This window comes from Polypterus senegalus, chromosome 12, assembly GCF_016835505.1.
Source record: "Polypterus senegalus isolate Bchr_013 chromosome 12, ASM1683550v1, whole genome shotgun sequence".
Taxonomy (NCBI): Eukaryota; Metazoa; Chordata; class Cladistia; order Polypteriformes; family Polypteridae; genus Polypterus; species Polypterus senegalus.
The window spans coordinates 142,787,827-142,803,792 of record NC_053165.1 but is presented as its reverse complement, the minus strand read 5'-3'; the positions used below and the strand labels follow the sequence as shown (position 1 = coordinate 142,803,792).

At 37.9% G+C, this 15,966-nt stretch overlaps 1 protein-coding gene across 7 annotated transcripts in view; it reads right to left on the bottom strand.

Moving 5' to 3' along the window:
• The window catches only part of herc1 (HECT and RLD domain containing E3 ubiquitin protein ligase family member 1), a 144,138-nt gene that overhangs the window by 54,876 nt on the left and 73,296 nt on the right, over window positions 1-15,966 (bottom strand). For all 7 annotated transcript variants that reach the window (XM_039773671.1, XM_039773672.1, XM_039773675.1 and 4 more), the window contains 7 exons: window positions 12,187-12,307; window positions 11,773-12,010; window positions 11,457-11,629; window positions 11,194-11,349; window positions 4,808-4,914; window positions 537-647; window positions 274-444 (listed from right to left, as the gene is read on the bottom strand). In XM_039773671.1, coding sequence (XP_039629605.1) covers window positions 274-444; window positions 537-647; window positions 4,808-4,914; window positions 11,194-11,349; window positions 11,457-11,629; window positions 11,773-12,010; window positions 12,187-12,307 — 1,077 coding nt within the window. The remainder of the gene's footprint in view (window positions 1-273; window positions 445-536; window positions 648-4,807; window positions 4,915-11,193; window positions 11,350-11,456; window positions 11,630-11,772; window positions 12,011-12,186; window positions 12,308-15,966) is intronic.

The following is a 15,966-nucleotide window of genomic DNA, read 5'->3' as shown; positions in this document are numbered from 1 at the left end:
TGTCTTTCTAACATTTTCAAGTAAGTATAGGGTTTACATGATCTGCAAATTCTGTTTTTACTTACATTTGACACAGTGTCCCAACTTTTTTGGAAATGGGGTTATACATTTGAAAACTAAAAAGGATTCGTTATGTCCCCTAAATTGTGTTCCAGAAATGCCAAATATGAAGAAAAATAGGAATGCTTGCAGATTAATATTATTTGAAACTATACAAATTGTTAATTTTAATGCCAAACAATTCTAACTGCACAAAAGATCAATTCATCTTACCTTCCACTGATAACATCCAGACATGATTCCAGTAGACGCTAAGCCATATCCCTTTCCTCCACTTCCATGAGTTAGAACCTGGCCATTCTCCACCACACAGCATTGTGCCTTTTCTGGGTCAAATGACACCTCTTGTATGGGAAGATTGTCATCCTCCTCCTCTATCTCTCCCTGTATTACAAATAAGCAGACAATGGTTAAAAAATAAACACAGAAAACACCTAACGATAAGAACTAAATAAAGAAAAACACAAGATAGATACCTGTACTTTTACTTCATGCTCTTTCTGCTTCACATTAAGTATATGCTTGGCCTGAGCAATGGGTGCCTCCCACATACAGTCTGAGAGCAACAAAAACAAATGCTCAACAACCTATAAGCCAAATAAATAAATATTATGAGGTATATCATAAACAGTGACCATAGCAATCAACACCACTACAGCCAAAGATGACTTAAAGCTCTTTATAAGTACATATCCAAAGTACAATTGGAAATGAGGTAAAGATAGTTGTACAAGTATTTTTGTTATTGGTTGTCACAAGGGGAAGCATCTAGCAATTCATCTATATGTATATGTCAGATGTATCAACCTCCACCCCACCACCCAGTGTCCACAGTGTACATCAGCAGTCCAGTCTGAGAGTAAATGACACCTTGATGGCATGAGTGTTGCAACAGAGACAAAACATTCTGGCCCACAGAAAAGATGCCCAGGGTTTGTAACTTGTGGCTTCAACTCTGCTTAACATGCTTGCAAACGTTGTTCATCAAGCCCTAGGAGTCAGCGTCGGAAAAGCATTACTATTGTTTCTAGCATGGCTGAATAGAGTCCAATCTGTATGATGCCCTTGTGATATGGTGCATGTCATTCTCCCAGAGGAAAGCTTTGAATTCCACTGACAAGAACTTACATTTTAACTTACAACCTGATCTGGTACTCCTTTACAACAGAACAGGTTGCTTTGAAGTTCAACAGTCTTTGCAGATATTTCTTTATTGGTGCACAATATCTCTAGCAACTAAAAGTGAGCATCTACTAAAAAAATAACATGATACTGATTCTGCAGGTCCTTTCTTTGATATGTATGTATCACCACAGTGTAGTGAGCCATTCTCACAAGTCCTTGGCGTTTTCTGGCACCCATTACATGTCTTGGTGGGGTAAGTAACTGATGACAGAGACCAGTACGTAGACATAGCTGCAAACCAAGTTCTTGATCTTCATCATCCTTAACTGCACCTTAGGTAACATATTAAGGACTTTATTATGTAGTGCTGGAAGAAAGACAACATTTGCTCAAAGATAGCTGGATGTGGTGTAATGATTTAAAAACAGTGCATCTTCAGATGGCCAAGATTAAAGTATCAGCAAGTGAACTCTAGTCTCATGTCTTCCACTGGATTTCAGAGCATGGGAAAAAAATGGATAACAGGGGCTAACCATCAATGACCAAAATAAAATCTCATGGGAAATCTCTCACAGTTATTTTTTTTTTTAACTGGACCCACAAAACCAAGGGCCTGTCTTATAAGTCTGTAATAATTGAACCTTTCTGGAGTTAAGAATCTAGATGCAAAGGAAACGGTTTTGTTTGGGAACTTGTGTGACAATACTGCTTCAATGATGGAAAGGAAGGAAAGGCATCACATTGGTCAGCTAATTGTCTAAGGAGACAAGAGGTTTTGCCTCAATGTAAGCACACAGATGTTTTTTCATCAAGCACCATATGATTTCACTGCATAGCAAGCTTTTGAGAAGGTTCAGGATGACTGGAAGGAACTCCTATGACAGTAATTCGTTAGTGCTATGTAATTGAGCTACATTCTGGGGTTGTGGTGCTTTCAGGCACACTTCAATTATCTCTTTTACTCAACAATTCAGAAAAAGAGTAGAAGGCAGCCATGCACAGAATTCACTCTAGCACTGTATGTGCAAAGCATATAATTATTCAACTTAAAATTATATATCGAGCGCATCTGTCTCATTTAAAATTGTCCAAAATATTTCCTCTGCAAGATCTAACCTGCGAGCATTGCAATCAAGTTCCAGCCTCATTGGGCCATATGTTGTTGATGTGCACCAAAGGAACATCATTATGGACCAAAACCTTTAAATGCCTTTCAGACAGCCTTGTGGTCTCAATCCCTCCTAATCCACTAACAGCTGTGTTTAGTATACTTCCACATGGATTTAAAGTGGAGAAGGACAAAAAAAACGTAATTGCCTTTACTTCACTATTGGTATGTAGACTTATCTTGCTCAACTGGAAGAATCCTAACTTACCTCTTTTAAGTCAGTGGATAACTAATGTTATATATTATCTGAAATTGGAAAAAATCAAATTGTCACTTAGAGGATCTGTACAAAACTTCTTCAGAACCTGGCAGGATCTAATCAATAACATTTTAGAATAAGCATTTAAATTGAGGAAGCAGATTATCTTCCCTTTTTAATTCTATTTATTTACATATTTATTTATTTGATTGTTCCTACTATAAAGTTTTATTCTGTTGGCCTAGCTCTCACTCAGGGTTGGGGGTTGATTAGTTTCAAACCTAGTTTTGCAAAACATGACTTGCTTGTATGAAATGTCATTTGATTTTAATAAATTCAATAATATTAAAAAAAAAACTCTTTGCATTTATGCATGCCTTATTGACAAATTCAGTGGCAAAACACTTCAGGTAATCTGGTAATGACCTTGCCAACATTCAAGATGTTTGCTGTCAAAATGAGAAGAATGTCACCATTACAGCAATTATTGCCTGGAATGTTTTACAGGACTATTACTATAATCTTCTGTTGTATTTCTTGTGCTGAAGCAATCCCAAAAACAAAATTATTGTTCTGGCAGAGGCATTTGGTACTGTAAATAATAGAAAATTGTTTACATGTGTTCTCTGTATCCATTTGCAGGTATATGTCTGTGAAAGGCTGCAGGTTTGCTTCTACTTTAAGGAATAGTGCATACAGTAGAACTCTGCACTCCTGTGGGATTACCGTGGGATTCACAGGACCCAATGCAATTGCTTGCGATGCAAGACTGATTTTCAGTAATGCAGGAGAAAGCGGACGGAAATTAAAATTAAAAAATTATTTTAAAACAAAACGTACATTCAAAATTCATTATTCACTTGCAGTTCAAATATATGCATGCATACTGTGTTTCGCATGCAGCCTTCCAAGATTGAAGACCCCAGAGACAGTCTTACATCCACAGAAGTGGAACCAGCATTAAAAAATGTACAGCACAAGACTGCGAAACTCACTAAAGGGAAGTCTGACATCTAGCAGTCATTTTTAATTGCTACTAACGGTGATGGCAATCAACTGTCATTTGCTTGCTGTGATAAATGTCCGAAAGAACTAGTATACAGTGGATACAAGTCAGGTACCTCAGGTAAAAATATGGGTCAAACTAAACTGATAAACTGTCAAACCTGTCAAAAGTAAAAACTAATGTTAAAAGCAAAGAACTGGGAAAATGTGTGGATTCAGTGTGCAAGAATACAGCAGGCAACGTTGGTCCTAGAGGCTGCAATGGCTGCAAGTTTTCGTTCCAACCCAGTTTCTTAATTGGAAATCAATCCTTGCCAATCTCAGACCTTATTTATTTTTATGGTTTGTTAGACTGCAATGTTAGGTTCTTATATCATAAGATTTTTTTCCTTTCCACAGATATCACCCAAATGAGTTGAAACCTAAAACATGTAATTTTCAGTCTTAAACATTTTTCTAGTAAGTGTTTTATTAAACAAAATAGTGTATGATGAATCCACACAGGTTGTAAATGGAAACAAGTTAGACAGAGAACTGCTGGCTCCTTTGTCATCTGCATCTTATTGCTAATAAGAAGCCATTAGAAACACTTGAAATAAGCAATTAAAGGTGTGGAACCTTAACAAGCGAGACCACTAAAATGATGTTCAAAATGTCACTTGGTCAATAAATGCTTCATCAGCAATAACTGACTTCTCATTAAGAAACTGGTTTGGAACAAAAACCTGCAGCCACTGCGGCCATCCAGGACTAATGCTGTCCACCCTTGATATACGGCCTTATGACACAGTGCCTGATGAGGGCTATATTCAACTTGAGCAATACCTGGTTGACATGGCAGCCAAAAAAATTTGAAGTTCAAAGAGATAATGCCCTATCCAGAAACTGTACTGTGGCAGAAAAAGCCCAAAAACTGAGAAGGGGTATTGTATATGCCATGCTAGGGACTCTCAATAATTATGGGTGTGCTGCCACAACTGATATTCGGATCAAACACATCTTTCATATCTGCTATCACCCATTATATTAATGAAAACTACAATCTTGTATCAAGGATGCTTTTTGCAACCCCATTCAAATGAAGCACAATTAAAATAGGTGAAAATATTTGTGCTTTAGTGTTTGAAAAACTTAAGTTTCAGAAGCTTTTAAACACAAATGTATTACATCACATCATTTAGTAGAGTACAAAGATAGCATTATGAAATGCAACTGAAAAACATGACATCTGGTAAGATTTCAAATCCAACCTGTGTCATCTGGTCATCTTCAACACTGTTCTCACAAGCAGGGAGCACTGCCTCCAGTACATGAAGTGCTAGGAGTCTTGTTCTTAAGTTCCCAACTAATGGAACACCTAAGTGAGATAAAAAAAAAAAAAAAAAAAATATATAAACTTTATTATTCAGTAACAATCATCATAAGATAAAAAAATGAAATTCAAATATCAAACATTCAAAGAGAAATTATTAGCAAAAACATAGTTTTTTTTTTTAAATGTTTCTGATCATCAAACATTTAACCATTAGTCAAATATAACACAAGTAAACACAAAATGCAGTTTTTAAATGATGGTTTTATTATTTAGGGAGAAAAAAAATCCAAACCTACATGGCCCTGTGTGAAAAAGTAATTGCCCCCTGAACCTCTCTCTGGTTGGGCCACCCTTAGCAGCAATAACTGCAATCAAGCGTTTGCGATAACTTGCAATGAGTCTTTTACAGCTCTGGAGGAATTTTGGCCCACTCATCTTTGCAGAATTGTTGTAATTTAGCTTTATTTCAGGGTTTTCTAGCATGAACCGCCTTTTTAAGGTCATGCCATAGCATCTCAATTGGATTCAGGTCAGGACTTTGACTAGGCTACTCCAAAGTCTTCATTTTGTTTTTCTTCAGCCATTCAGAGGTGGATTTGCTGGTGTGTTTTGGGTCATTGTCCTGTTGCAGCACCCAAGATCGCTTCAGCTTGAGTTGACGAACAGATGGCGGACATTCTCCTTCAGGATTTTTGGTAGACAGTAGAATTCATGGTTCCATCTATCACAGCAAGCCTTCCAGGTCCTGAAGCAGCAAAACAACCCCAGACCATCACACTACCACCACCATATTTTACTGTTGGTATGATGTTCTTTTTCTGAAATGCTGTGTTCCTTTTACGCCAGATGTAACGGGACATTTGCCTTCCAAAAAGTTCAACTTTTGTCTAATCAGTCCACAAGGTATTTTTCCAAAAGTCTTGGCAATCATTGAGATGTTTCTTATGAAAATTGAGACGAGCCCTAATGTTCTTTTTGCTTAACAGTGGTTTGCATCTTGGAAATCTGCCATGCAGGCCGTTTTTGCCCAGTCTCTTTCTTATGGTGGAGTCGTGAACACTGACCTTAATTGAGGCAAGTGAGGCCTGCAGTTCTTTAGACGTTGTCCTGGGGTTTTTTGTGACCTCTCGGATGAGTCGTCTCTGTGCTCTTGGGGTAATTTTGGTCGGCCGGCCACTCCTGGGAAGGTTCACCACTGTTCCATGTTTTTGCCATTTGTGGATAATGGCTCTCACTGTGGTTCACTGGAGTCCCAAAGCTTTAGAAATGGCTTTATAGCTTTTACCAGACTAATAGATCTCAATTACTTCTGTTCTCATTTGTTCCTGAATTTCTTTGGATCTTGGCATGATGTCTAGCTTTTGAGGTGCTTTTGGTCTACTTCTCTGTGTCAGGCAGCTCCTATTTAAGTGATTTCTTGATTGAAACAGGTGTGGCAGTAATCAGGCCTGGGGGTGGCTACGAAAATTGAACTCAGGTGTGATACACCACAGTTAGGTTATTTTTAACAAGGGGGCAATTACTTTTTCACACAGGGCCATGTAGGTTTGGATTTTTTTTCTTCCTAAATAATAAAAACCATCATTTCAAAACTGCATTTTGTGTTTACTTGTGTTATGTTTAAATAATGGTTAAATGTGTTTGATGATCAGAAACATTTTGTGTGACAAACATGCAAAAGAATAAGAAATCAGGAAGGGGGCAAATAGTTTATGAAGTACTCCCTAAACAAAAGGTATTTACCGTTGTACTATTACTCCCTTCCCACTCTTCCTCAGACCATTTTGGTGCTGATCAGAGCATCCATGGTTGTTTGGTTGATGCTTCTGTGATCACTGTATTTGTCTGTTAATTGTGCTTTTTGTAATTACAGTAAATGCAGATTGTTTACACTTGAGATCAGCTACTGATTATTGGGAATGGACTTCAAACAGTTTCAACTAAACAAGGATGTTCAAAAAATGGGTTAAAAACTTATGAACGCTCCAACTGTAAACGCTGCTTCTAGGCCAGGTATTCTGAAACCGTTTGTAATGTTTGTTATTTAACCAATGTTACTTATGTTATGTGTCTGTGATGTTGCTCCAAAGCTACCAAGTTATATTCTTGTACATAAACTACTAGTGGATAAAAGTAATTCTGATTCTTTTTTGTCCACATCATCCAACTGCACACTTAGGTATATACTTCTTTATCTTGTCTATGGTCAAGCAAATAGCAGGAGTTTTACAGCTTTCAGCCTTTCAAGACCTCTTATTCCAGTTAACTTCAGCTGAAGCCACTCTTTGGAAATTTTCCAAAAGAGACAGTAAAACATTGAAACATTTATTACTGCTTCTACTCCAAAGGTATTATCTACATGGGCTATGATTTTCAGAGGCAATGAACATTGAAGAAAAGACAGCTTTCCCCCCACCCCATTAACATTATCAGAGGGATCAACGACCTAGGAATGCCAACATCCCAGAAATACAGTACCTTTGCCTAAATGCTATAGCTAAATTTAAAGGAGTACCCAGGCTACCACTGATTTTAGTACACTCTGAATATTGCTATAGTGTAGCTACATCATTTTAATAAAAATAGGGACACAAGTAAACACATAAATAATGATGCTTCACTTGGTCAAATTCCTTCTCCAAGGCCTTTTCCAAGACTTAAAACCACAGAGAAGGTGCCAACACATGAATTTTGTATGGGTTCTCTGGCTAAGAACTATTTACCACCAAACTCAATCAGAGGATAGGTAGCCTACTGATGGATTCAGTATAGGAACTGGGCTGTTTAAAAATAAACAAACAAACAAAATGCATGCAAGTCTTGCTTTACATAAAAGCCTTGACAATCGCTAAATGACACGGAGCTGGACAGTTTGACATCCGTGGCAGAGTGATGGGAACTGAGTAGGCTCCTGTCAATAATGGAAAATCCACTGCATCCACTGAACGCGATCATCTCCAGACTGAGGGGCAGCTGTCCTGCTCCACTAACAGACTGAGGAGATCGTTCCTCCCCCACACTATGCGACTCTTCAATTCCACCTGGGGTGGTAAACGTTAATATTATACAAAATTATTGTCTGTCTGTTATACTTTCATTGTTATCACTCTTTAATTTAATATTGTTCTTTATCAGTATGATGCTGCTGGAGTATGTGAATTTCCCCTTGGGATTAATAAAGTATCTATCTATCTATCTATCTATCTAAAAAGCTTAAAGTTGATAAGGAGAAAAGACAAAGCAGAATTGGTCAGTCCAGTTTGAAGTGAATTATTTACCAGACCATATAAATACCAAGCAACTTTTTGTATGACATCATCTCTCACCTTAATCAGGTTAATTTGCAAAAAAATAAAAAGGGAAGAATTATGCTATTGCAGACATATATGAGGCAGTTGAAGCTCTCCACATAAAGCATACCCCATTTTGAACAATACATCCAGCAAAGAACGTTGAAATTTCCACAGCTGTGGCAACATTGTGAAAAAACAAAACTTCAGAGCATTGTCTGATGCATGCAACCACAGCAAGGCTGACAGAGAAATCCTTCTCTTTCTGTGATGAGCGATTCTGTTTCTACAGATAGCCAGTGGATTGTTGAGGCCAAACGAAATACTTCCAGTCTCTCAAACTAGAATTATTGCAAATGTCAAAACCAGGTTTGTTTAAAGAGCAGAACAAGAGGGCTAGCAGGAAGTACTTGTGAATAGACAAGTCTCTTCGAATAGACACACAAGAGTAATTGCAAATCATCATTTTTTTTTTTTCAATTAACATTTTTGACATGCCTGAAGAGGGAGACAGCTACCATAAATTCATGTTTATGTGTGTTGTTTGTACAATCGATGTAGAAATGGTTTCATTTCCTGCTGCTTATGCTACTCTAATCCCATGTAACATCTTTGCAGACTGAGGGTGAACTTCAGCATGATTTTTGTCACTTAAAATCATATTCAGCGCAATTAATATCCCCTTCTCTCCCCATACCAAATGCTGATGTAAAAACACTACCAAAGCTAAAACATACCTCCAATTCAACTTTTACCATAAGCAGCCATCCTTTAACCTATTTAAAGACAGACACAAGTGCTTTGTAAAATGATTGGTATAACAGAGTTCAATGTTGGACTGAAACTAAAATAAATGGCTCTCTGTGGTGTCATGTCATGTCTAGCTTTGGAGGTTAAAGACTGATCCATTAAACCACCTTCCTCTCCACAATCAACAGCTGATGATTGTTCTAAGTAGTTTCCCCTTGACCATACTGCCTAAACATGGTCTTCATGTGTTTCTAACTTTTAACAACTACAGGGATTTAAATCCCCTGGAAAAACATAGAATCACCACCACACTTCTGTTTTTTTTTTTTTTCTGCAAATCACAAATTTAACACTAAACAATGTTTGTTTAATAGCGGGGCATGCGTTTTTAGACTTGTGCTAGTATTTGTTTTAATAATGCAACTAACAAGGTGGTTCCAAATTTTTTGACAACACCGAGTGGTTCCGTAATTTTTCCTCGCCTTGATCTGGAAAAAATATGGCATTTATTAAAATAATGTAGATGGAATTTGTTTCAAGCAGATTTCACAAAGTCAGTTATTAAGCAAGAATTGTTGTGTTATAGCTCTAATTTGTTTATTTGCTATGAAGTAAAAATGCTGGATGAACATCCTCTAAGTGTGGTGATTCCATAATTTCTGCCAGGGGTTGTAAAACCTTTGTTTACATTCGCAAGTTGCCCCATACACTGGTGTCCATCCATTCAATCTCATTCCCATGTAACATATACAATATAACTACAGTTTCCTTTTTTTCCAATATTATCTTCTACCCTAAAATATTTCCATTTTCATGCATTTTATTCTTTGTTCCCCTACTGCATTTCTTTTACAGATATATCTGCAGCCATTCTCACAGTTTCTGCTAAGATTCAGGACTGTTTTCTTCACAGACCCATAGACCCATTTCAACTTAAGGATTACCCACTTCAGGATGAGATGACTACAAGCAAATTAACCAGTGTCCCCTCATTCAAAATGCTTGATGGGCTTCAGATATCACATATTGATAACCATCTATTTAAAACTTCAAAGGTAGATTATACAGTATTTTCTTGTATACATTTATTTTGTATAACTATAAAAAACTTCAAAATTACACAATTATTCACCTGATGGGTGAATTGGTATTCTTATTATTGGGGAAGCCAACAGAAAATAAAGAAAAAGCTGTTTTTCCATAATCTCACTAAGCAGAAATGGGAACTACTGGACAGAGTAATGCTTTTTAGAAGGAGTCACTGAGACCTCAAGCGTAACTGCGCTGTTCACTCTTAAAAGTAGCCAAATATTTTCAGGACCAATCACAAAGACAACTGCTAAAACACATTCCTCCAAAGAGCAACTAGTCAGGCCTCAGCATTACACCAAGCCACCCCGTAAGTTTTGCAAATTCACTATTCAGAAAAGGGGTGCATGGCAACTTCATTTTTTTTGTTGTTCATTTCACTCACTATGGGGACCAGCAGCCTCATTCAGAAATTTTGGCAGTCTGTTGCTGTATGTCATGTACAGACACATTTTGAACGTATCATTTTTGTAACTTTATAAATCATGAAAGGTTTTAAATGTACCAACCTTAAACCTCAGTGTTAACGTTCTCAGAACCATAAAGACCTCTGCAACCCTATCTGTCTTATGTTAATCAAAGTATGTCAGACAAGCTTCATCTTTACAGCATCTTTTGATAAAGAGTGTGTACCTTTATTAGCTGAAGTGAAAATTGGTATAACAGAAATCAGAGTGTCTATAATGACATTTTCTTATTTACAAGTGGATTAACTAAATGAGTAGAATCTAATAAAGAAAACATCAACAATTCCCCTGCTTACACATGAAGCCAAATATCCTACCACTTTTCCAACCAATCTCCAGGCCTTGTGCCCCAACATTTCAAAATAACAGTAAAGAAACAAAAAACAAAAAAAAAAACAGAGACAAGAGAGAAGGTCAAATCTGCAGATGTTGACATGCAGGCACGCTAAAGCCCCACTCTTCCAGAAGGAAGGGAAGGAGAGAAGAAAAAAAGCAAGGAAAGGAGGGAGGAAGTAAACAGGAAAGACTCTATCCCTTCCTCCTTCCTGCAAGAGTGATGGTTGGGGGTAAAGGATGACTTATCAAGTAGCAAAAACCAGTTATGGGTAGCGTAGCTACTAGAATGGAAAAACAAGCCTAGTGAAATTTCAGAATACTGAAAACATGGACAAAGGAATGTTACATTTTAGAAAACTAGAATTCTAAAAGCATTTTCTACCACTCACCTGAGCAACATTTCTGTGCAGCTATACTCATTAAAACTTCAGTCCATTTGGGTGACGCCATCTTGGACTGTATTGCTTTTGAAGATACAACCCGCCGTAGAAATACAAGAAAATCTCCCAGATGCAATTCTGCACTGTGTTGTTTACGTAACAGTGCTAAAGAAACAACAAAGTTTAAAGTTCATTAACGTCCATTAAACTCCAATGAAAAAACTTTGCAGAACATCACTGTTTAATGCCAGTTCTTTTATACATACACACACCTCGCAAATCTCTTTTTTCTCCTTCTCCAAGGTCCTCACTTCTTTTTTCTTCATCCTCTCTAAATGATGACACAAGTGTAACGCCAGTCTGGGAGAGGAGGTTCTTCAGCTGACTACAGAGCAAATCCAGTAATGATTGTACCACTTTAGGACTTAACTTATCAGCATACGTTCTGTATTAAAAAAGAAGGCACATTGTAAAACTTAGGAGAAGGAACTCCTGCCTAAACTCAACTCATAGTTAAACATTTGATTAAGCTTAGAGCAGTGAACACAACACTTTAATAGGCCGCTGCAACAAAGTAGAGAAACTAACCCTGTTGTGATGGCCAAGATCTGAAGAAGTCTTGTACTGGCCACCTTCAGGGCTGTGCCCAGCTGAGAGATGCCTGGTTTCTGCAACAACTGTATAGGCTGTCCTAACATGGTGTCAGTGCCACATAATTGAGACAGCACATTCAACAACCCACTGGAGATGGCCAAAGAAACATCCACAGGTTGGTAGCGTACACTTAATGCAAACACTGTTACCAAAAGAAGACGCTGCTGAGCTTCTAAGAAAAGAAAAAAAGTCACAAAGCAATTAGAGCTCACTTTTAAAACTCAGTTTAGAAAGCTTCTAAAACATTCAGCTCATTAAAAAAAGTTCAGCTCTCAAGCAGAAAGATACTGTAAGTCCAGAACAAGATTTTTCCCATTCATTCTCTCCTACAGAGCTTTCCAGGCTTACCAATATGATGCTTGTTGGCTAACAATGCTCTCTCCAAGGTTGTAGAAAGCTGCTGATAAATTTTATGGACAGCAGTCTGTATATCTTTCTGAATGTTCTGTCTTGCTGTTCTGATGCCATCCTTGATTAAAAGTAAACAAAAATGTTTTAGGATTTCCTTGTTGAGCAATGACACCGAAGTGCCTCAACAATTGTTAGTTAATGACCATGTTACACACCACTGAATGACACCTATGTACAGTTTCCTATGCATGCCTGTGATTTTGGATTATTGTTTGAACAGCATGTGGTGAAGCCAACTGAGTGTGTCAACCTCTAAGGTCATATTTGTTTAGTATACTAGGACGGCCAGGAATTCCTTCTATTTCCTGACATCAAGTAGGACCTACAGAAGAGACACATGTCTGGGATACTCCCAACAACTCCAATAAGCAAGAACTAAATACATTGCGTCCTTTATAAGCATACATTTCCAACAGTAGCATAATTCTAAGTTGGATTGACTTCCAGGTGCTACACAAGCTGCAGCCTTTTTACAGAAGCTCTGGATTTCTCACTGTTTTCTTTCTTTTTTTCTGAACTTATTTACTAGTTATTAATCTTATTTAAAATCAGAATTGATCTGCCTTCTGACTTGTCACTGATAGCAGCCACTAGAAATCAGATAAATGGAATTTAAATTGTTTGATGAACTGCAAGACATTCAAACCCAGGCACTTGACTGCATTTCAAACGGGTTGTCATTTCAAACTAGGATGGTGTCGAAAAGAGGACCGAAGGCTGCCTTACGTCTGCAGCACCTGAAACAGTAAGAGACACAGACAAAGTAAAAGCGGAGTGCATTAAATACTCCCATAATCATCTAGTTCACTGTGATCACAAACACCTAAACAGCTCAGTTACACTGACCGAGAGGTACAGTGGTGTGAAAAACTATTTGCCCCCTTCCTGATTTCTTATTCTTTTGCATGTTTGTCACACAAAATGTTTCTGATCATCAAACACATTTAACCATTAGTCAAATATAACACAAGTAAACACAAAATGCAGTTTTTTTAAATGATGGTTTTTATTATTTAGGGAGAAAAAAAATCCAAACCTACATGGCCCTGTGTGAAAAAGTAATTGCCCCCTGAACCTAATAACTGGTTGGGCCACCCTTAGCAGCAATAACTGTAATCAAGTGTTTGCAATAACTTGCAATGAGTCTTTTACAGCGCTCTGGAGGAATTTTGGCCCACTCATCTTTGCAGAATTGTTGTAATTCAGCTTTATTTGAGGGTTTTCTAGCATGAACCGCCTTTTTAAGGTCATGCCATAGCATCTCAATTGGATTCAGGTCAGGACTTTGACTAGGCCACTCCAAAAAAGTCTTCATTTTGTTTTTCTTCAGCCATTCAGAGGTGGATTTGCTGGTGTGTTTTGGGTCATTGTCCTGTTGCAGCACCCAAGATCGCTTCAGCTTGAGTTGACCATCAGATGGCCGGACATTCTCCTTCACGATTATTTGGTAGACAGTAGAATTCATGGTTCCATCTATCACAGCAAGCCTTCCAGGTCCTGAAGCAGCAAAACAACCCCAGACCATCACACTACTACCACCATATTTTACTGTTGGTATGATGTTCTTTTTCTGAAATGCTGTGTTCCTTTACGCCAGATGTAACGGGACATTTGCCTTCCAAAAGTTCAACTTTTGTCTCATCAGTCCACAAGGTATTTTCCCAAAAGTCTTGGCAATCATTGAGATGTTTCAGAGCAAAATTGAGACGAGCCCTAATGTTCTTTTGCTTAACAGTGGTTTGCGTCTTGGAAATCTGCCATGCAGGCCGTTTTTGCCCAGTCTCTTTCTTATGGTGGAGTCGTGAACACTGGCCTTAATTGAGGCAAGTGAGGCCTGCAGTTCTTTAGACGCTGTCCTGGGGTCTTTTGTGACCTCTCGGATGAGTCGCTCTGCGCTCTTGGGGTAATTTTGGTCGGCCGGCCACTCCTGGGAAGGTTCACCACTGTTACATGTTTTGCCATTTGTGGATAATGGCTCTCACTGTGGTTCGCTGGAGTCCCAAAGCTTTAGAAATGGCTTTATAACCTTTACCAGACTGATAGATCTCAATTACTTCTGTTCTCATTTGTTCCTGAATTTCTTTGGATCTTGGCATGATGTCTAGCTTTTGAGGTGCTTTTGGTCTACTTCTCTGTGTCAGGCAGCTCCTATTTAAGTGATTTCTTGATTGAAACAGGTGTGGCAGTAATCAGGCCTGGGGGTGGCTACGGAAATTGAACTCAGGTGTGATACACCACAGTTAGGTTATTTTTAACAAGGGGCAATTACTTTTCATACAGGGCCATGTAGGTTGGGATTTTTTTTCTCCCTAAATAATAAAAACCATCATTTAAAAACTGCATTTTGTGTTTACTTGTGTTATATTTGACTAATGGTTAAATGTGTTTGATGATCAGAAACATTTTGTGTGACAAACATGCAAAAGAATAAGAAATCAGTAAGGGGGCAAATAATTTTTCACACCACTGTAGATGTGCCAGTGCGAAAGTAAAAGGAAGGCAAAAAGGTTTTAGAACTGGTCTATCAACTATTGTAATGGGAAATGTTCAATCAACGTCAAATAAGATGGATGAACTCTCTGTATTTATAGCAGTTCATGGAGCATACAAGCACAGTGGCATCTTGTGCCTTACGGAGAGTTGGCTTAAACTTGATATACCTGACAATGTTTTAATTCTGGACAGATTTCATCTCATTCAAACAGACAGAGACCCAGTGCAGTGTGGAAAAAACCCACATGAGGACGATTGGTCATCTGAGTGAATGAGGAATGGGAGTAAAAGGGAGCATATTACAGTTAAAACTACAGATTGTAATTCAGATATTGACATTATGGACACCACCAGCAAAGCAAAACCATTCCTTTTCTGTGGACTGTCTTGCTGTTGCCTCTCCAGACCACCTGTTGTCACTTTCCATTTGCACAGAAGCAGGTGAAGTTGATTCACAATCGCATATGTTTCCTGAATGGACAGATTAATATCCATGAAGCTGAACTGACCTGGGGTTAGATTGTGATAACTAAGTGTTCCCTTAATGTTTTTGAGCAGTGCATACAAGAAAGGACAGAACAGGCTCTTTTTCCTTAAGAGTCTGCATTCCTGTAAAGTGGGAAGTGACATCCTTCACATTTTCTATAACTCTGTGATGGTCAGTGCAGTTTTCTACACTGTGGTGTGCAGGGCTGGTAGCATCACTTCAAGAGAGGGCCACTGAATTAATAAGCTAATTAAAATGCCAAGCTCATTTATAGGATGCACCTGAGATCCCCTGGAGGTAGTATTGAAGGGGAGAATTAAAACAAAATTGAGTGCCATTATGAACAATGCTGCACATCCCCTCTCTCTGACACAACAACAATGAAAACTTTCAGCCAACAAATTATTCAGTAGAACTGTGTCGAGAAATGCCACTGGGGCTCTTTTAAACCAACAGCAATACATCTGCATAATATCTCACTGTGACTTAACAGTCAAGTCAAAACTTTTGTTCTTTTTTAATTTTCTTGCTTTATGGTCATTCTGATGCATGTTCAGAACAAAGTGTGGTTATATCTATTTATTTACTTTCTACCTGTTTATGCATTTATTTATTTAAAGAGCTTCAGTAAAAAGCCAAAACTTCCATGGGGAACAAATAAAGTTTGTTTGTTCAATCAATTGATCTATCATGTTTCAAAATGAGATTACATAAAACACTAAATAACCATTGAACCG